General features: G+C 39.5%; 1 protein-coding gene across 7 annotated transcripts in view; it reads right to left on the reverse strand.

Moving 5' to 3' along the window:
- fam214a (family with sequence similarity 214 member A) overlaps window positions 1-21,691 on the reverse strand; it is a 103,834-nt gene that overhangs the window by 19,577 nt on the left and 62,566 nt on the right. For 6 of the 7 annotated variants that reach the window (XR_006309482.1, XM_043677393.1, XM_043677395.1 and 3 more), the window contains exons 2-6: window positions 17,072-17,256; window positions 16,681-16,886; window positions 8,840-8,965; window positions 5,895-7,500; window positions 3,674-3,802 (exon numbers count right to left, since the gene is read on the reverse strand). Coding sequence is in view for 6 of the 7 variants with exons in the window: in XM_043677393.1 (XP_043533328.1) it covers window positions 3,674-3,802; window positions 5,895-7,500; window positions 8,840-8,965; window positions 16,681-16,886; window positions 17,072-17,256 (2,252 nt within the window). In the remaining variant the exon portion in view is untranslated. The remainder of the gene's footprint in view (window positions 1-3,673; window positions 3,803-5,894; window positions 7,501-8,839; window positions 8,966-16,680; window positions 16,887-17,071; window positions 17,257-21,691) is intronic. The other variant, XM_043677394.1, reaches the window with a different exon arrangement.

Raw genomic sequence — 21,691 nt, forward strand, 5'->3', positions numbered from 1 at the left:
TATAGATTAGATTAGATTCCTTGCAGCGAAGAAACAGGCCCTTCGGCCCAACAATTCCACACTGACCCTCCGAAGAGCTACCCACCCAGACCCATTTCCCTCAGACTAATGCACCTAACACTATGGGCAATTTAGCATGGCCAATTCACCTGATCTGCACATTTTTGGACTGTGGGAGGAAACTGGAGCACCCGGAGAAAACCCACGCAGACACTGGGAGAACGTGCAAACTCCACACAGACAGTCGCCCGAGGCTGGAATCGAACCTGGGACCCTGGAGCTGTGAGGCAGCAGTGCTAACCACTGAGCCACCGTGCCACCCACAAATCCTTTGATGCCCTTACTGATAAAAATCCTGTCTGTCTCAGCCTTAAACGTACTTAGCGACCCAGCCTTGACAACCCTATGTAGTCAAGAAATCCACGTATTCACTAACCTCTGAAAAACAAAACTCCTCCTCATCGGTCTTAAATGCACAGCCCTTTATTCTGAAATTACACCCTCTGGTCCTAGGATGTCACACAAGGGGAAACAATCTTCCCATATCCACTCCGTCAAGTCCCCTAAGAATTCTATATGTTTCAATAAGACCACCTTTCATTCTTCAAAACTTCAATGAGTACCGGATCAACATTCTTCTAAGAGGGTCCCTCCATACCCTCGATCAAGATAGAAACATAGAAAATAGGAACAGCAGTAGGCCCTTCACCTCCTCCAACCTGTTCTACCATTCAACATCATCATGGCTGATCATCCTACTCAGTACTCTCTTTCTACTTTAGCCACATATCCATGGATCCATTTAGCTCTAAGAACTACGCCTATCTCCTTCTTGAAAACATTCAACGCTTTGAGCTCAACTGCTTTCCGTGGCAGAGAAGTCCACAGACTTACCACTTTGAGTAAAAGAAATTCTCATCGCAGTTCTAAGTGGCCCACCCTGCATTCTTCAAATGTGACCCCTGGTTCTGTGCTCCTCAGTCTGAGGATCATTGCAGTAAGGATGTTCACAATCTAGTCCTGTTACAATTTTATAGGTTTCTAAGATGTCCCTCCTTTCTTCTAAACTCCAGCAATGAATGCAGTTGACAAAACTCCAGGCTGATTAACCTTCTCTGGGTTGCTTCCAGGGCCAGCATATCTTTCTTTCCATCAGGAGCCTTGACAGTGTTCGAGCTGAGGTCTGACTCGTGCCCTGTGTAGCTTTAGCAAAACTTCCTTATATTTATACTCGATTCCCTTTGAAGTAAAGGCTAATATTCCATTGGCCTTCTCAATTACCCACTGAACTTAGATATTAGCTTCTTGTGAGTCATGTACAAGGTTTCAAAATGCTTCTGTTCTTTAGCTTTCTGCAGTTTTTCTCCACTGAAATAACATTCAGCTCCTTTGCTCTTCCTGCCAAAGTGCATAACCTTACATTTTTCCACTTTATATTCCATTTGCCAAGTTTTTACCCACTCACTTAACTTGCCTATATCCCTTTTCAGATTCTTTGTCATCCTGACTATTGCCTTTTCTCCTATTTTTGTGTCATCCAAAACTTGGCTATAGTACATTCACTTTCCTCATCCAATTTACTAATGAATCATACATAATTTTTTTTGTATTCATTCATGGAATGAGGGTGTTCCTGGCTAGGCCCAGCATTTATTACCCATCCCTAATTGCCCAGCCATTAAGAGTCACCGCATTGCTGTGGGTCTGGAGTTACATGTAGGCTAGACCAGCTAAGGATGGCAGATTCCTTCCCTAAAGGACATTAGTGCACCAGAAGGGTTTTTCCAACAATCGACAATGGAGTCATTGTCATTGTTAGACTCTTAATTTCAGAGTTTGAGGCCCTAACATCAATGTCTGTGGCATTCCACTGCTTAAAAAGGTCCTTTTTAACATCTTTCACTGTTTTATTTGCTTGACTGTTTATTCCTGCATTCTGCAAAACGTAACAACAAATTCAATCAGTGCAATCAACATTTATAAAATAGTCCCTTATAATCATGTTGTTAACTAATTGTTGTCAGTTAATTCACTGATTGGTTTTCTTATGGTTCTCAAAACTTCTCCAAAATATACTTCAGAACTTAATTACCTTTACTTAGGCTACTTTGCTTCTGTGTTAATGAAGAAGTAAATCTCTCCCAACATAATCATATTGTTTTTGTCGTCTTCTTCCACAATCTGATATTTATGCAATCCATCATGGGTGTCACATCCTACCCTACTCCACTGATGATTACATAATTCTGAGGACATTTTGGCTTCTTGGAACTGTTTTTAGGTGTAGATTAAGACCATCAATTTCTTTGTGCCAGATTGAAGTTGCCAAATATTGAATAGAAGTTTTATAAAAATCTGTTTCTACCACCAGATGTCACAAATGTATTCACAGAGCTCTGATGTAAAATGTCAGTAATTCAGTACTGCAAGCACTATTGCTGTAAGGAGATTTGTTTTGGAGACTGAAAACGGGGACTACTTCAAACATTCCAATAAAGTCATTCCGATAATGCCAAAAAGTTTTGAAGACCTATACTTATAACAGATGTGCAGAAGACAAAGAAACTTAAATTTGACAAGTAAGGAAAGGAAATAGCAACATGATGCATTTTTTTTCTTAGTCAAAAATAAAATGATGTCTGGTGTGAGTAATTTCCAATGTTTGATCTGATATAAAGTACCATGCCCATACAGCTCACAGACGTGTAGCTTCTGTAACTTACTGGTTAGTTGAGCAGTCAGCATCCAACATCTTAGAGAGACAAGTACTGAATGGTCACACAAGATTAGGAATAAACTTTGAAAAAGATTTCCACTCAAAAAGTGTTACATTAAATAATAATTGAACACTTTGCTGTGCACAACTGCAGTAAATTGCCAATCAAATATGTGTTAACAGAATTGTCTGAAGAATACAAACGCGTCATGTTACAAAAGTCTACCTCTGACCAAGCATCATGCAAAGTCATTGACAGCACAGAATCCAGTCATTCAAAATTTGCAGGTATGACTCAAATGAAGCACCAAATACATAAGCCTCCACCAGCTGTGTCCTGTAATTGTGGTATTACGAGGCTTTAAACAATATAGCCTAAGTTCTAAACAGTTTGAGTTTTTTTTTCTCAAAACAATTTTGAAAAATGTAGATCAACTTTTATAACTTGGAAGAGGCCAGTTTTAATCACCTTCATCATTGGGAAACGTGGGACGGAATCGACCTACTTTAATGCTGTCATAGATGACTTGCAAACAAGTGATATCTGACATCACTGCCAACAATGCTGCAGGACCTGTGGAATGGTTTCAGTTTTAAGTTTTTTTTTATTGCAGTACTTGCCTTGTGTCATTTTAACAAACTGCAAAACTGTATACCCAGAGGAGATCTCAGAAACAGCAGCTGCTGCCACACTCCCTGAGCAAAATGGCAAGCGGATTCTGGACAGGTGGTGGGGGAGCAGCGAGAAGGAGTATGGAACAGATAGGAATAAACAACAGTGGTCACTCAGCAATAATGCCAGCTGCACAGACTTCCTGTTCCAGCAAGTTTATAGAGGAGACAGCATTATAATTACAGCACTTTAAATGACCCACTCTTAGAAAAAAAAAACTTATGAAAATGTGTATTTAAAAATAGAATATTAAGCCAGTTAAAACAAAGGCAATATTAACTTACAGGACTTGAAAGTAAGGGCAATCCAGTACATGGGTGAAAAACTTTAGTTGAAACCCCATCTAATGAACGTCGATTTTGCTTCTTCCAAAAGTTGCCAGAAGGTTTCAAAGGAGATTTTGAAAAGTTCTTCTGCAAGAAAAATGTGCCCCATTATGGACTTACAAACTAAACAGAAAGTAATGGATATTTGGAATTTTCTGAGGTCTTTGAACAGTGGTAAATGGCCAATAGTTTTTAAAGACTTAGGTAAGGAAAAATTTTCACGGTTGGATGCTGCACTTGGCTAAAGTATGGTCTTGGTCTTTGTTTCAATCCAGTCCTGAATAACTGGATGATAGTTCCACTTAACGCCTTGGTAATATTTCAATGAGGCTGTGTGCTGCACATTTAATTCCCATTTTAAATTTCACCCCCATTCCCTGGACCTTGGGAAACTCAGCAGCTAATAACAGGGTGGACTCCCGGATCCAGAAATTAAGTACCTTTCCACTTAACTGCTTGAGTCAGCTTATGCTGTGAAGCCCCTAACTAACCCCCAAGTCTGAGTCACAACCTTGTACTGACTAAACCCTCCTTTTCCTCACTAACCCTAACCCAGCCTCCAATATCTCCCAGTCCTTGAATAATAGTTGTAGTGGGAGATAGAGACAGAAAGTGCACTAATCAGGCTTACTGTCAATTTTTTTCTGCGACACCTGATCATACAAAAGCCCTCCATCAGACTTCAAAGTTAATAATAAAGCAATTGTATCTAGTTGCTTGATGCTGGCATCGAGTTTTAAAAACTGAAAAATTTGTTTCACAGTCTCCCATTGACATCCTTCATCTTCATGGTCAATGTTCTTCACCAAGAGGTACATGTGCATTTGCAAGCTGAGATATTTAACTGCTTAGGAACAGTGATGGATAGAAAACTCCCATGGGCTGATTTGAAACTGCTATGAAATACTGTGACAGTAAGGTAGTTGTCTTTCATAGTACTCCCATGAGCCAGTTTCTGAACTATCCAGATGTTCCCAGTTATTTTCAGCCTAATTTGAAACAGTTGAGTTCTGAATGAAAGTTACGCAAGAGGAATTAATTATCCTATGTTGCAATCAGTGCACAATTACAATATTCATAAAGGTGCCAAACAACTGTAATACTGAATAAATCACATGCAAGCAGCTCAGTACAGTAACAAGAATGACCAAGAATTAATATTGTACATTGAATTAAGATATCATAAAGTAGCACATTTTTTACTGAAATTAGATTCACAAGTATATATATATATAAAATCTAAGAAACTATACCACTTAACATGCAAATCAATTCATTTATTCTAACTTGCAAATGTTTGTATTATTATGATCCATAACTTCTACGACTGTAATACTACTGTAAACCAGCATTTGCCTCTTCCCTACACTTCCTGCTGTCCAATGCTGAAGAGAGTCAGCAGCAAGGGAAACAGAGTTGGGGTGGTGCATGACAGAATGTGGGAGGGGAGGGGAGGGGAAAAGGTGGTGGAAGGAGACAAATCAGCGGTGAAGTTTGCAATCAAAGTCATAGAAGAAGCAAATGGGACAAGACCGTGTGGACAGTGAGGGAAGCAAACCAGTTATGAAACAATGCATGACATACTGCAAGGAAGTGGGAGAGAACAGGGGTAAAAGCAGCAGCAATGGCTGTGGAAGAAATGAGGGTACAGTGAGGTAAACAGGAAGGGACCACATGCAAAGTCAGGTGAGGTGCAGGGTTATGCGAGGTGTCATTGAGTGTTAATGAGCAAAACAGCAAAGGTCTGCAGGGGCAAGGCAGTGAAGGGAATCAATACTTTATTTTAACATAATGGAGGCAGCTGTACGGGATGGTGCTGACGTGGCATCTGGACATGAGGACAAAAAGGACTCACCTAGCTTTTTGTATCCACAACCACAACCTTATATACCTAATCACCCAAACACCTATGGAACTAAGAATTTGCTCGAGTAGCCTCCCAAGCACATAATGAAAGGTCCCAATTAAGTGTGATTACTAAAAAAGAAAGTGCCAATAGTGTTTGGAAGACCGATAAAACTCATTAAACTTGAGTCTGCATATGACTGAAGTTAACACAAGGCAAGAGCATGGTGAATATCTTTCCATAATATTAACAAATTGTTGCATTCCAAGCTAGTCAAATTAAATTGCTTAAAGATGATTAATTGCCAATGGAGTGAAAGTAAAATGTTCTTACACTATGCACCTGAGATTCTCCAGGCTTTTCTTTACAGTCTCCAGTAAGTCTTCTTGGCACGGCTGAATTGCGGGTGCACTGTAATGAGTCACAGCTCTGATTTTCCACATCGGTTTTATCCTGCTCTCCTTTCTTTTTTGAACTAACAGCTTCTTTGGCTGCAGGTTGTATTGTGCCAAAGTAACCATCACTGGACGTATCCAATTTATTGCTTTCAATTTTGCAGCAGGAATACCCCAAACCTCTGCGGTTTGCAGAGGCTGAACACCAGGAATGTGAGCTTTCTGTGTTAGCTGATTTATTTTTTGCATTGTTTATGACGTTGTGAGTACAAGTGCTCGAGTCCAAGTTACTAGGATAGGAACAGTCTGATTTTTCTCTATTAAATGTACTTGCATTGTCAAGTTCTGAGATACCATGGTGTGTATCAGGGGTATGTAGATGTAATTTAGAATTATCTGTACAGTTCACAATGTCCTCATGGAAGGAAACAGGACATAATGACTCTACTGTAGTTTTCTTGTCGATTACAGTGTTGTCAGATTGTGGGCACTTGCAGTTCACTTTACCTGTGTCAAGGGTTTGTGACAGGTCTGATTTATTATCTTTATTTACAGTTCTTTCAGCAGGACATTTTGTTTCTGATGTGCCACTGTTATCAGTAACAGAGTCCACTGGAAATAGTTTTCGTCGTGTCTGTGATTTTGGGCAAACTGTTTTATCAATGCCAACTTTTACCTTTCTACATAATGTGACTGGGGTATCTTGGGAAGAGGTCCTGCTCTTCTCCATGCATCTGTTTTCGAGGAAACTGCTTTCAATGCAGGCAGCCGAACTGCAAGGAGTCTCTTTCCCTCGGCTTTTCAGGCTTTCTTCATATGAGCTCTGAAGTAGTTTTGCACTCGTTGAACTTGGCTCTTGCACTGCACTAAAAGGACTTCCAGCAGTATGTGTATTTTGTTCACAATAACTCAACTGTTGGGCAATTCGCGCAATCACTTCTTCCCTTTCTTGAAGCAAATTTCCTATCAAAGGGTTAATCTCACCTGACAGAATAGGAGAAGATGTACTGCTGGTTCCATTGGAATCTGTAGCTGCAAATGACTTTAACGTCTTCATTGTTTGGCTCTCATATGACTGTAGTTTAGTTATTTCAGTAGCATTTGCCCAATTGCAACACTGAGCCTTAGTCTGTGAATTTCTGATTTCAGGTATTTTGTCAGAATCACTTGTTGATGATTTGCCTGGTTCCAAGATCTCAGGAGAAGGACATTTTCTTGTGTTTACTGTATTTGTTGATAGCGATCCATGGTTTCTGACAGCTGTCAATGTTTGCTTATTATACTTCTGTTGTACCCCTGGCATACAGTGCTCTTTTCCACTGGTAGATTGAGAAGCATCTTTTTCTTGACTGGGAATATTTTTCCCATAGAAACTGATAGTACTATGGATACTGCACGTCAACAGTGGGTAGGTAGGCTGCCTGGGCAAGGATAGGACACTCACTCGCAAAGCCAGGTTATGGGAAATATTAGGAATTGGAAAGACATGTTCAACTGGAGGCTGGGTAAAATTTAGCAACATATCTTCATCTGTTGCACTTATTCTGAAGATTAAGCAAAACAAAATTAACAAGTCACATACAAAAATATAATCGGTGGGAAAAAAAACTTACCTAATGCATCATTACGCCTAATGCTGAAACAATCTTGGCTGGAACCACAAAAGCTAAAGCCTGGAATTTCTGTAAGTGACAGGGTTTCTCATAACTGGAGACAAAAGCCAAGGTGGGTGTATACCTTCCTTTGGTGGGAAGTGGGAACTGGAGTTGCATTTTATAAGGTACAGTTAATTTAGTGGCTGCTATTGGGCTTGCCATCCTTTAAAAATAGTGCCCCTTGCTCACCCATTCCAAAACAGTTGCTAAACCAATCAGAGGACCCGCAGCAGTGATCTCACTGGGAGTGGAGGCTGCTGGTACAATGTAGATAGAGGAAGAGTCCACATTGACGGATAAATCCCCTCACAACCAGCACAGCTAGTTAGGCAGGCCCTGCCAAGAGGTGTGCAATCACAGAGGACAGGAGGCACTGATGCCACAGAATTAGCCACTGCTCCCTGGGGTTCCATTGTGGGCGAAAGAGTGTCCAAGAAGGAGAGGCTCCTCATATCCCCAGAGCCCAACAGGATTTACCTGGCAATCTGCTAACATGCTGAAGAGCAATCCACCATTGCTTTTATGGCTTCTTTAAAATGCCTTGAGGCATATTTATAAAATCCTTTAATATAAAACAAGTTGTTCTTAATTATTTGTACTCTCCATTAATTTTGTCATACTATCTGCATTTGGACTTCGAAATTTCTCTGGTCATCCTTCTCGACACATAGGAAACACCTGACTGAGATGCAAATGACATATACTTTCCCCCACTGAACTTCATCTGCCACAGTTTTGCTGACTCACTTAATCTGTCAACATCCCAACTTTCTGATCCCATTTACACCATAAACTGTACTGCCCTAATTTAGCATTACCTGCAAACTGAGATAGGATGGATCTCTATTCCTTAATTATATTATATTATACAGTCCCTGGTGATCAGCACTAATCACATCCAGCAAATTGGAGTATATATTCAGCATCCTCACTTTCAAACCCATATGTCCTCACCAATTTTCTCTATTTGAATGTGTTACCTCCATTATCATGCCAGGTTAATTTTGAGGTACCACGTGGACACTTCTCTCCTCACCTTGCCCTTTGCTTGTCGATTGATGTCCTTCAAGCTATACATAATCAATACAGAGAGATGCCTACATTTTTTGGGGGAGGGGCTATCGCTATTATTTATCATCATTAATTATCTATAACAAGAAAAAGAACAGGAACCTTCCTTTTTGAAATGTACTGTTCCAAAACATGAAAACACTATTTAGTTACTCACCGGTAAAGAATATTGCGTGGAACAGCACCTTGTGATGCACTCAGCCAAGCACTCAGCTGAGAAAAAAAGACATATGAACGGACAGCTTGCAGAAGACTCCTTTCTTCAATAAAACGATCTCCAGTTCTGAAGGTTTAAAAATAAGAAACTTTAATAGTATTATTATAACAAATGTTATGATCTCAGTTGATGGTAATACTGGACAAGTCAGATTCCAGAGTGAAATCCCACTGGAGAGATGACAAATTTTATTTTTACATTTTGTTTACTGTGATAGTCACTGGACATATTCAAAAAGGAGGCTACCAATATACTTAACAATATCAAAGTTTATTGCACAAGGGAAAAAAAAAACTTTATTTCACACAAGTTTAGATTCAACCCTTTTAACCTCAAAAAACAGTCTTGTATGTATTCAAAACTCAGGGGTCATCCAATTTCCATTTTAAAGTTCTTTGTTCAGTTAACATGGTTATAATTGGTTTCTTTCTGGAAAATATCTGTGTTCTTCATTAGCTAATGTTTTTTCATGAGATCTTTAAATTACTTAATCTTATTAAGATGTGTTTCTTAAACTCAAACATTCAACAGCCACATAGGATGTCTTCCACTCTGACATCTTAAAGCGGTTTTTGAAACTTTTCTCTTACTAGCTTCTAAGCCAATCCAGTCTGCCTTGACTGTTTTGGAGATTGCTAAACTGCACTGACGATATACGTTCTTTCAGAATGACCTGTTTCTATCCAAAAAGAAATCTCCTCACATACTGACCTATTGGATAGTTCGCGCCTCCTACCTGAAAGGAAAATTATCTTTGACTCAATCTCCCTGTGTCATTGCATATTTGGCAACAGCCCAAATTTTTCCTCTTCGACCCTTGTTTCAACTACTCAACCCAAAGATTGTTTTTAAAAGCCTCTTTTCAATGTATGTAAACAGATTTCCTGACAATCCTTCGGCAGAGAGGTAATGTAAAATGAAAATAAAACTGTCCTGCCCTTAAGCCACAGAACACAGAAATTTAAATCAAAATTAAAACTATACATAGTCCTATCCACTTTACAATACAGATTCCAAATAATAATAAAAATAATAATAATAAATTATAAGCCTTAATAACACCTTCCTGCAGAAAAGTCAACTTTAAGAGGCATTTACAATTTTCTATTACACGTTTCTCTTATCACTACACTTATTTTACTTAAGCAGATTTAATTTTGACCAAAGTAATATTTACATTAAATAGACATGGAGTTTCTGTAATTATCCTACTCTATAAGCCAGTTTTGGTCATGATACTTGTTTTCTTCCACTATATCTCTTGATGCTATCTGCATAATATTATCTATACTGGTTGTGTGAGGGATTTTTAACCTGTGTGGTTGCAGCATTAAATTCCAATGAAACAAACAGTCTCAAGTTCTTGTTATGAAACATTTCAAGAAAAATCAAAAGGTTATGATGAACAAAATTATTAGACATTTAGATTTCAAAGTGCGGTAAAGCCAATACCAAATTCAAAGTCTCTTTCTCCACAGAATAATTCAGCTAGCATTATTTAAATTGCAATAAAAATAAGTAAGTGGCGGCTCAATCCCCATTTCATTCCCCTGTAGTACCACTCTCAGCAGTACTGGTAAACAATGTAAACAGCTTAGCATAATTTGGAACTGCTAAAACTAGTGCAAGTCAGTCCAGCTTTCAAATTGTCAGAGGTCTCTGACAGGCTTTTGGCTATTGTAATTTCTTGTCTTTCTTTATCAACTTGTCAAAAGCACCATTACAGTGCTGAAATTCAGAATGAACTGTCGATAAAATCCACTCATGCCGACATATCATAATATTCTGTGCTTGTCTTAGACATGGCAGATTCTAAATTAGCCCTTAGTTGCTTTTTATAAGAACTATTTTGTCTTGTCCCAGTGTAGCCCAAATAAGTCAGAGCCATATAGCATGGAAACAGACCCTTCAGTCCAATTAGTTCCCAAACTAAACTAGTCCCACTTGTCTGCATTTGGCCCATATCCTTTTCCTGTACTTATTCGAATGTCTTCTAAATGTTGTAACTTACCAGCATCCATCACTTCCTCTGGCAGTTCATAACACACAAAAAACACTTTAAAAAGTTGCCCTTTGTGTCCTTTTTAAATCTCTCTTCTCACCTAAAAACATGTTCCCTAGATTTGAACTCCCCCACACTACTGTAAAATTGAATGTGCTTGTTTTTGTTTGTGTGCAATAAACTTTGATGTTCATTTGTTAAAAGAACATTGGCAGCCTCTTGTGGATTTGATCAGTGACTGACCAAAATGGTAAACAAATTACAAAAATGAAACTTATTATCTATCACGCCAGGTTTCACTCTGGGATCCGACTTGTCTAAGAACAAAGAACAGAGAACAGAAAAAATTTACTGCCAAGGAACATGCCCTTTGGCCTTCCAAGCCTGAGCCGATCCAAATCCACTGTCTAAACCAATCACCCAATTCCTAAGCATCTGTATCCCCACCTACTCATACATCTGTCCAAACGCACCTTAAATGGACCTACCGTGCCTGCCTCTACTACCTCTGCTGCCAACGTGTTCCAGGCACATACCACCCTTTGTGTAAAGTACTTTCCAAGTGCATCCCCCTTAAACTTTTCACCTCTCACCTTGAATACGTGACCTCTCGCTATTGAATCCCTCATCCTGGGAAAAAGTTTATCTCTATCCACCCTGTCTATACCCTTCATGATTTTGTAGACCTCAAATCAGCTCCCCCCCCCAATCTCCCTTTTTCTAATGAAAACAATCCTAACCTATTCATCCACATCCTTTTGGTGGTGACCAGAACTGTACACAGTATTCTAAATGCGGCCGAACCAAAGCCTTGTACAATTTTAACATGACCTGCCAGCTCTTATACCCAATACCCCGTCTGATGAAGGCAAGCATACTATATGCCTTCTTGACCACTCCATCCACCTGTGCAGCCACTTTCAGGATACAATAGACCTGAACATCCAGGTCTTTCTGCTCATCAACTTTTCCAGAGGCTCTACCATTTACAATATAGTTGGCTCTAGGATTAGACTTCCCAAAATGCATCATCTCACATCTGCCTGGATTGAACTCCACCTGCCACATCTCTGCCCAACTCTCCAGTTATTCTATATTCTCCTGTATTCTTTGACTGTCCCCTATGCTTTCAGCTAGTCCACCAATCTTTGTATCATCTGCAAACTTACTGATCAGACCAACAATGCCCTCTTCCAGATCACTTATGTATATCACAAACAACACTGGCCCCAGCACTGATCCCTGGGGAACACCACTGGTCATCTTTCTCCATTTCGAGAAACTCCCTTCAACTACTCCTCCTCTCTGTCTGCTGTAGCTCAACCAGTTCTTTAACCATAGTCTAGTATGACCATCAGCTAGCAGTATAACATGATACAAATTCCCACATATGACAACTATCTCTTCTTGCAAAAGATAAAAGCCCTTAACAACAGCTTTTACTTTTAAAAAGGAAGTCTTCTTCCATTCCTCAGCAAAAGTACAAGCTCTCCTGTCCACTATTCTGTTAATTGCCACCTTGACAATATAGAAATGCTTGTACTTCTGTAATTCGTTGAACCATCAAAAATTCCTTGCTCCTGATAGGGACACCCAAGAGGGCAAAGTCTGGGGTGAGATGCCAGACAAACTGCAGTTCAAAAGGTTCTTAATTGCACAATAGCTAAAGAACATTGGCTTAATTGCATATCTGACTAGCTATGAAGGCAGAAGGCAGCTACAGTGGCAGGGTGATCCTAGTAATTGAAGTTTGATGTATCATTAAAATCTGACCACCAACTTATTAAGACTGTATGGACAATTATAATGCCAAGGCCGCAGCTTGAAACAAAGTGATGCACGATCATCTGCCAAGGTTAATTTGTCAAGTTATGTTGTGACAGAGGTCTCCTAAAGTGGACAGGGCTATGTACCTAGTCATGAATGTACACATATGTAACAGAAGCATGAAGACCACTAGACTCTTGTGTTGGGACAGAGGTGTCTTTGAGCAACAGCATCTGTGATTGAGGAATCGTCATGTAAACTCTTCTAGTTATCTACCAATTTGGGATGAGAAAAGGTGTCCTAAAAATACAGTTGCACTTACCCCGGTTGGGATACTATCCCACTGGAATCACCAACTGAACGTTCAAAGAAAGAAAATACTTATCCTTATTACTTCTTGGTGCATATGATGAATAACAATGAGCTTTCTGACCTGTTTCTTTCATTTACTTCAAGCAATACCAGGCTGAGGTTCAACACTTCAACAGTGGAAGGTAAATTTCAACCAACAGCACAATAACACTGTTGTAGAACTTCATCTCCCAAATCTAAAACTGTCAGCACCAGACAGTTCACCTTCAAACACCATGGGATAGAATGTACCACCCACAAAGTACATATATAAACAGATCTTCAAATTGAACACCCTCATAGCATTTGTGATAAAACCCTACTCTGCTCCACACACAAGTTGGTAAGGTACCAACTTTTTGGATAATGCTGAAGTATTCTCAAATCAGAAACGCCAAGTGGATGATTCATCCACTTGCTAAGAACCCCAGCATCACAAATGCCAATCTTGAGTCAATTCCATTCATTGCATGTGATCTCAAGAAATGGTTGAAGGCTCTGGACACTAAAGTTTACAGGACCAGACAACATTCCAGCAGCAGTACTGAAGACCTGTGCTCCATCTAGCCGTTCCAGTAGAGCAACAACATTGGCATCTACTCAGCAGGATAAATCCAACCCAGTATATACTACCCCATCAATCTACTCTCAAGCATCAACAAATTGATGGAACAGAAAATTTTCAGCGCTTTCAAGTGGCATTTTCCCAGCACATACAAATGGTAGCAGTCACTGAAGGTCAATCATCTCATTCCCAGGATATCACTGCAGGAATTCCTCAGGGTAGTGTCACAGACCCAACATTTTCAGCTGCTGCAATGATCTTCCTTTGACCATGAGGTCAGAGGGGGATACTTGAAGATAATTGTCCAATGTTAAAAACTATTTACAATATCTCACACACTGAAGTAACTAGTGTCAACTTGCAACAAGACTCGGACAACATCCAGGTTAGCGCCAATAAATGGCAAACAACATTTATGCACACAAGTACCAGGCAATAACCATCTCAAACAAAAAACAACTTAACCATCTCCCCTTGAAGTTCAGTAGAATTATCATAACTAAACCCTCATCTGTCAATATCTCCGGTTTACCACTGATCAGAAACTGAATGAGATTAGTCAAGAAATGAGTACACAAGAGCAATTCAGAGGCTAGGATTTTTACGGCATATAACTGTCTCTCCAGTGCCTGTCTACCATCTACAAGTCAGGAGTATGATGGAATACTCTTCACTTGCCTGGATGGGTCCATCTCTAATATCACTCACTAAGCTCCAAACCATTGAGGTCAAGGCAGCCACTTGACTGGCACACCATTCACCGTCAACAATGACAGCAGCATGAACCATCTACACAATGCACTGCAGTAACTCATCTAAGTTCCTTCAGACCCACTGGGTGTACTGACAGCCCATGGACTGGACAGATTTGTGTAAGGAATCTCATCACCATTTTCAACGGCTATTAAGGATAGAGTTTTAACACTGGCCTAGGTAGCAATGCCTACATCCAACGAACAAATAAAAAACTTCAACTTTAATGCTCTTTTCTGGAGGCTAACCAAGAATGTCCTTTAGAAACACAACACAATCCAAATAGAACAGTAGAAGTTAATATGAGAGAAGTTCCTCCAGCATCAGAAGTAGTAGTACGAGTAGCACATTTATTAGTGACATGGAGGTGCCATTGTTGGACCAGGGTGGACAAAGTTAAAAAATAAAACTCACAACGCCAGGTTATGATCCAACAGGTTTATTGGAAGTACAAGCTTTTGGAGTGCTGCTTCTTTGTCAGATAGCTAGTGGAGCAGGGCTATAGGACGCAGAATTTATAGTAAAAGATCAAAGTGATAAAACAACCATTTCAATGTATTGAACAAATCTGGATTGCTATTAAGTCTTTAATCACTTAGAATGGGTTGCGGATTTCAATTCATTAACATGTAAATCGCAGAACTTCTCTCAAGTCACAATCCCAAGATAGCTGCAGGAATTATTAAAAAAAGGTGACATCTCAGCTCAGACAATGCATTAAAGGTGGAGTCTGTCTGTATTCCAACCTTGAGTCAGACCCGTTCTATTTCCAAAGTAAGAATTTATAAAATGTCACATGGGCTGCCTGCCTACAGATTGTGTGCTTTTTGAACAACGCAGAATGTATCTGCCAATATAAATCTGCAAATGCAAATTCACCCCATAGACTTACATGTGTGCGCGCGTGCATGAGAGGGAGTGTAAGGGAGTGAGAGAGACATCGTGAGTATGTGTGTGTGAGACAGAGTATATGCCTGTGAGAGGGTACGCACATGAGTGAGAGTGTAGGGGGGGTGTTGGACTATAACCTGGTGTTGTGATTTTTAACTTTGTCCACATTTATTAAATAATAATAACAACAACTAGATGACACAAGCCAGGATTTCATCGGATTGTGTGTTATGGATGTACTCTGGTTCTCTGTGCAGACAGGGAAGGAGACATGCATGATCAGCAAATCCAATTTCAGGCCATTCTGCATTAACTAACCGTAGTCATCCTGCTCCAAGAATATTTATTCTGTTTGCAGAACCTGATTAGATAGTACCAGACTGTTATTTAGATTAGCAGCAGCCGATAAGTAGGCAGACACATTTGAACACCCCAACCAAATCCATAATCTAGGGGTACGGTAAATAGACAAGGTCTTTTCCCTGGGCTGGGGATGTCCTGAACTAGAGGTCATAGGTTTAGGGTGAGAGGGGAAAGATTTAAAAGGGATCTACAGGGCAACTTTTTCACGCATATGGTGGTGCATGTATGGAATGAGCTTCCAGAGGAAGTGGTGGAAGCTAATACGATTACAACATTTTACAGGCATCTGGATGGGTATATGAATAGGACGTGTTTAGAGTGCTGGCAAATGGGACTAATTTAGGAAAACATGGACAAGCTGGATTGAACGGTCTGTATCTGTGATGTTTGTCTCTATGACTTTATATGTAACAGCACCAAGTTTGCAAAGCTTTGGCAAGTACTTCTGTTCAGCAATGTAAGCCCCTATGCATATCCTATAAGCAAAATACCCCATTTCAATAATTAAACTATTTTAAAATCTTAAAAATTAAAACACTTATAAGCTAATACATCCATAATTTCAGCATTAGAATAATTTTACTATGTAGGCTTCTGTACATCAGCATATACTGCAATATTTTTGCCACTGTTCTCAGCACAGTCAAGATTTCATTTTAGAGTGGGTTAAAAAGAGTATAATGAATGAAAATATATGGAGAGCACTGGGAAACACTGGTAGTGGTGACTACAAAACCAAATTTAGTCATAATAAGGCTCCCTTATACTTCATACACAAATTATCTGACTAGAGATCAATTTATCCCAATGATAGTTGCGCCAAATTATCTATTTTGCATCTATTAAAGATGCTAAATCTTTTACCCACAGTGAAACAAGATTATTAAACCTAATCACTGTAGTACATCGTACCAAAACGAATTCCAAAACCAAAATACAACAGCAGTTGATTCTTGAAGTCTTACAATGGTTTCGGTGTTATATTCTTTTCTTCAACAGCATTGTTCATTTTTTCACAAAACAAAAGAAGGAAAATAAGATGACTACTAATTTGGTAGCGTTTTACAATAGTGAAGAACAAAGACTCACTGTTTGGGCACTGACTGTAAAGACCACCTTTCCAGCAGCAAAGCATCCTGTTTGATAGCAGGGTCGTTTATATCACTCCCCTCTGTGGATGGACCGTCAGTGTCGCTATAGCAACAGTCGGGAAGCAACATCACTTCAACCATGATGGAAATATTATTCCTCCACAGAAGCAAAACCCGAGACCTGGTTCTTCTAGCCTGACAACACTGTCAAAATACAGGGAGATATAAAATAAAAGAGAAATTATGAGCTAATGTGAAAACAAAACTTTTCAATTAAAATCCAACTTGTCCACATTGACAAGTTATTGATTTATGTTTTCAGTTTGGACAGAAATTAACAGTTAATATGAATTGGATATCTTCTATTAAAAAGTTTGATAAGAACATACTTGCGGCACTTTTTCAATGCATTCGTGTTTTGTACTTAATGACTGTCCAAGTTGTGCTGGAGGGCAATGAAATCCTTCTGTACGACCTTTCACCGAGCATTCTGGAGTGCGCCCCTCAGTGATCAGCAAGGTCAAGGAAAGCAAAAACTCCTCAGCATCGTATTCAAAATACTCATCTATTGTATCTGCAAGAAAAAGAATAAGTATTTAACAACATAGGACTCCTTATAAATCCCATTAGCCTTCCCTATCTTATTGTACACAAGAGCTAGTATGAAGAAGTTGGAAATCCTAAACTGTATTAATCACTGGAGGAAGTGGCTCAGCAAATTTTTGAAACACAATAGATAAATTGAGCCATAATCTGGGCTAACCACGATTAATGAAAACAGGACTAAAACATAAAAAATTGACAAGGATCATTTGTGGTCATCTCACATGTTTATGACAACTAAAATAGCCTATGATTTCTTGCAGAAGCTTTTTAAATCAAACTAAAGTTTGGCAGTTGTTTATTTTATTTCAGGCACCACTAAGAAACTTAATTACCTTCAGTATAGATTAAAAGCATTAACTTACTAATTGTGAAAACCATTGTTCCTCTTTGAATGTCAAAATGCCGACATCACATCACACACAGTGAAGGATTCATAATGAATATATACTGGGTCCTTTGTTACAGCTGATACCAAATCCAGCCAATAATTAGAAGCAGGAATTAAAATTCAGCAATTCATGGCAATTATAACTGCAACAGTCATTGTGCAAGTTGTGGAGCCCTTTGTGGTTTTTACTGTAAATTCTGTGATCAAATTATCTTTTTGGTATAAAGCATAACACTGAAATATCATTTTGCAACTAATTTTGTTACGAAAAATTCAAAGGAATCAGAAATATAGTCCAGGGGGTCTTCAAAAATACATCTGCCTGATCATAAATTCAATTGTACAGTACAGTAATTACTTTCTTTATCACAACAAAATGTACATCCAAGATGGTAACACCGGTATGGTAGGTAGTGTTCAGGCTCCTGAGCTTGTCTGCGCCAGGTTGGCTGCATCCTTCTCTTTTGCATCTTTTTCATTTCTCCATTTTCTGGCATCATGGGGAAGCTGGAGTGGAGGCCGGTAGGTCATTAGCTGCGGTAGTGGCAGTGCCTAGTGTGAGGACTCCTGGCTGCAGTAGGCCTTGGGGATTCAGTGGGTCGTTGTCTGCGGCAGTGCTTACCAGGTTGTGATAAGCCTGAAGCGCGTAGAGTCCTCAAGGCCTGGGACACTTTGCAGAAGCCCTCGAGCTGCGTTGGAAGACCCCTTTTACAGAAGATGAACTCTATTTCTTTTTATTCTTTTTGTAACTCAAACGGAGCCAGATTGTGGTAACACTTTTTACTGTATCTTTCTAGATATATGTGGCAATAAATAATCCATAATTCTCAAAGTCATTCTGTATGCAATGCAACAGAAGGTAGCCTGTATTCATTGTAGGAGCAGAGGCAGTGTTACTATGGTCTGTCTGGAATATACATTTCTTCAATTTGCTTTACAACATGCTAAAAGTTTAACTTTATTGTAGAAGACACCTTCTTGGGTTCAGGAGCATCACTTATTTCCATACACAATCTGAATGCCATATTCAAATAGAGTTGGCTTATACTGCCTTAACTGTGCTCATACAATAACGATGGTTTATAGCTTGCATATTTGCAGCCCTATTTTATACACAAAAATACTTCTTCACACTGTTCATTCAGCTGCTTGATTTCACATCAAGCAGACATAAAGGACAACAGTTACAATAGATGAATCCAGACAACAGTACAGATTTACCTCAATTCGTGCTTCTCTCTTCATAAAAAATACATACTCCACAAATCCTCACATGAATGGGTTGCCTTAACTTAAACATAAGAGCCAAGGGGAGAACCTCTGAGTTGTCTTGTAGGGTTTTCTGAGTTTGCTCTCTTCAAAGATAGAGATCAAAGGATTTTTCAACTTAAGTACAAGTTTTTTTTTGAAAAAAATTACTTGAATAAGCCAAACAAATTACTGGCTGTTTAGACTCTTGGACAAATAAATAGAATGGTTTACATCTTTTGCCTGAAAGCCTTTCCTATAAATTGAGTACACTTGTAACATTAAGGTTAGTCGTTTTCAAATTCCTTTTGTGGAAAACAGGCAAAGGTTCCAATTTATTTACTTATCAAGAGAAGTCATTTTCTTATTGGAACTGGCTGCTAAATTTACCAAAAGAGATGAATGATCAGTGGTGGCATGATGAATGTTTATGGGGAGTTCCTCTTACTCTTCTTGGATCCGTACCATCTACCCAATTGAGTAAAATGAGGCAGTTAGGCCTTGTTTTAATATCTTATCCAAATTAGAACATGTTCAATAATACAGCCTTCTCTGAACACTTAATGTAAAAAAAAAAATTCAAATTATCGCAACAGGCAGAATTCTCAGTCAGAATTCAGGACCTGACATGAAGGCAAGATGGCAGTCAGAAAAGTGCAGCGTGATGTACAGTCATCTGTTGTGATTTCCCCTAGAATGGCCAAATTAATGGCCAGAATGTAGGTGCAATATCCAACTAAAGATGGGAAGTTGGCTTTCAAAGCTCAAGGGGCAATAAGACACCCTCCAGCACAGAGGAAGAGCAGATTGACTTTTCAGGTACAAAGTGTGGGAACCCCAAGATTTTGACTTTAAAATTAAAATAAAAACATGTTCCCAGCAGCTTGTCCACCAATGTGAAAGGGTACCTCTCTCAGAATTGAGCAATTCAAAGCCTGCAGAGGTGCTGGTTTCCTGGTCTGTAACTGGGAGGGTGAACCAAGGCAGCTACATTAAATTAGCCTCTAACAATAGGGCTTAATAAGAATTCAACAAGGTCAACTGACACAGGTAGCAGTGCTGCTCCCCCTTTCCTGCTCTGGGCAAAGGCCTGGTACAAGATGATGCTGGAAAACCAGCATGTCAGCTTGAATCTTCACACCTGTGTTTCTGTACTGTGTGCCCCCATTGGTTCACAACCTGGAGTTGAGACTAAACCTGGGCTCTTCGCATTTATAACTGACAGCAAAATATGGATCTCAATGATAAACCATTTTTGAAAGACATGAAATATAGAGTCTTTGGATGTAAATGTAGATGGAAACTGCACCTTTCAAAACAACCAAGTTTATGGAAAATAAAACAGCAATATGCTGAAAGCAGCGTTTCATCAGCCACTTATTTTACAAATAGGAATCAAAATTTCAAGGCAAGGACAAAAAGCACTATTCATGCAGCAGGCTCTTGTTATCAAAACACTATTAATCTAACAATATAGTTATTGTTACTTACAGTGACAAAGAAATTGTCGTATGAAAAGGAGATACATGCTTACTGAGGCACAACTAGTTCAGATAAATGCCAAAAAAATACAATTTGAAGAAACAAAAATTGCTGGAATAAATTCAGTAGGTCTTGCAGCATCTGTGGAGACAAAGCAGAGTTAACCCTTCGGGTCCAGTGATCCTTCTCAGAACTGATTGTAGCTAGGAAAAGGTTGGTACTTATGGAGGCAGAGGGAGAGAAGGAAGAGTAAACGATAGGTGGAGATTGAACCAAGGGAGAGAGAGAAAATCAGTTGGGCAGACAAAGGAATAGGGAAAGGTCAGTTTGGGAGAATGAATAGCTGACAATGATTTGTTTCCAATAGTAGCCCATATGATGATAAGGCCTGGTGTGTGGGGGTTGGGCTAAGAACATGGGAGAAGACATTCAAGCCCTGAAAGTTTTGAACTCAATATAGAGTCCAGAAAGTTGTAAGGTTCCGAAGTAGAAAATGAGGTCCTATTCTTCCAGCTTGCACTAAGCTTCTCTACAGCAATGCAGTAAACCAAAGACTGAGATGTTAGCCAGGGAACACGGTGGTGTGTTGAAATGGAAGGCAACTGGAAGATTAGGGTCATTTTTGCAGAAAGAACATAGGTTTTCCGCAAAGCGGTTGCCCAGTCTGTACTTGGTCTCCCCAGTTTACAGGAGACCACATTGTAAGCAAATACAATTAATTAGATCGAGTGAGATGCAGGTAAATCACTGCTTCATCTGGAAAGTGTGTCTGGGACCTTGATTAGTGAGGACAGAGGAAGTGAATGGGCAGATGTTTCACTTTCTGCAATTGCAAGGTCAGATGCTTTAGGAGCATCCTGGGGTTGTGGTTTGGATGGTTTTGCCATCCCACTGGGAAGTGGCAGAAATGGCAGCTCATGATCCTTTGGATGTGGATGCTCGTGGGATGGTAGATGAGGACTTGGGAGCCTATCGTTGTTGTGGAAGAGAGGAAAAAAAAAAGACGGAATGAGGCCTGAGGTGCAGGAAATGGGTCAGACATGGCTGAGGACAACCAACTCCCATTCCTAGACGTGATGGTACAGAGAACACCGAACGGAGAATTCACCACAAAGGTATACAGGAAAGCCACACACACAGACCAAGTCCTGAACTACGAAAGCAACCACCCCAACACACACAAAGAAGTTGCATCAAGACACTATTCAAAAGGGCCACAACACACTGCAGTACCCCAGAACTGCAAAAAGAGGAAGAACACCTCTACAATGTATTCGCCAAAAAC

The sequence above is a fragment of the Chiloscyllium plagiosum genome, chromosome 36, assembly GCF_004010195.1.
Source record: "Chiloscyllium plagiosum isolate BGI_BamShark_2017 chromosome 36, ASM401019v2, whole genome shotgun sequence".
Classification (NCBI taxonomy): Eukaryota; Metazoa; Chordata; class Chondrichthyes; order Orectolobiformes; family Hemiscylliidae; genus Chiloscyllium; species Chiloscyllium plagiosum.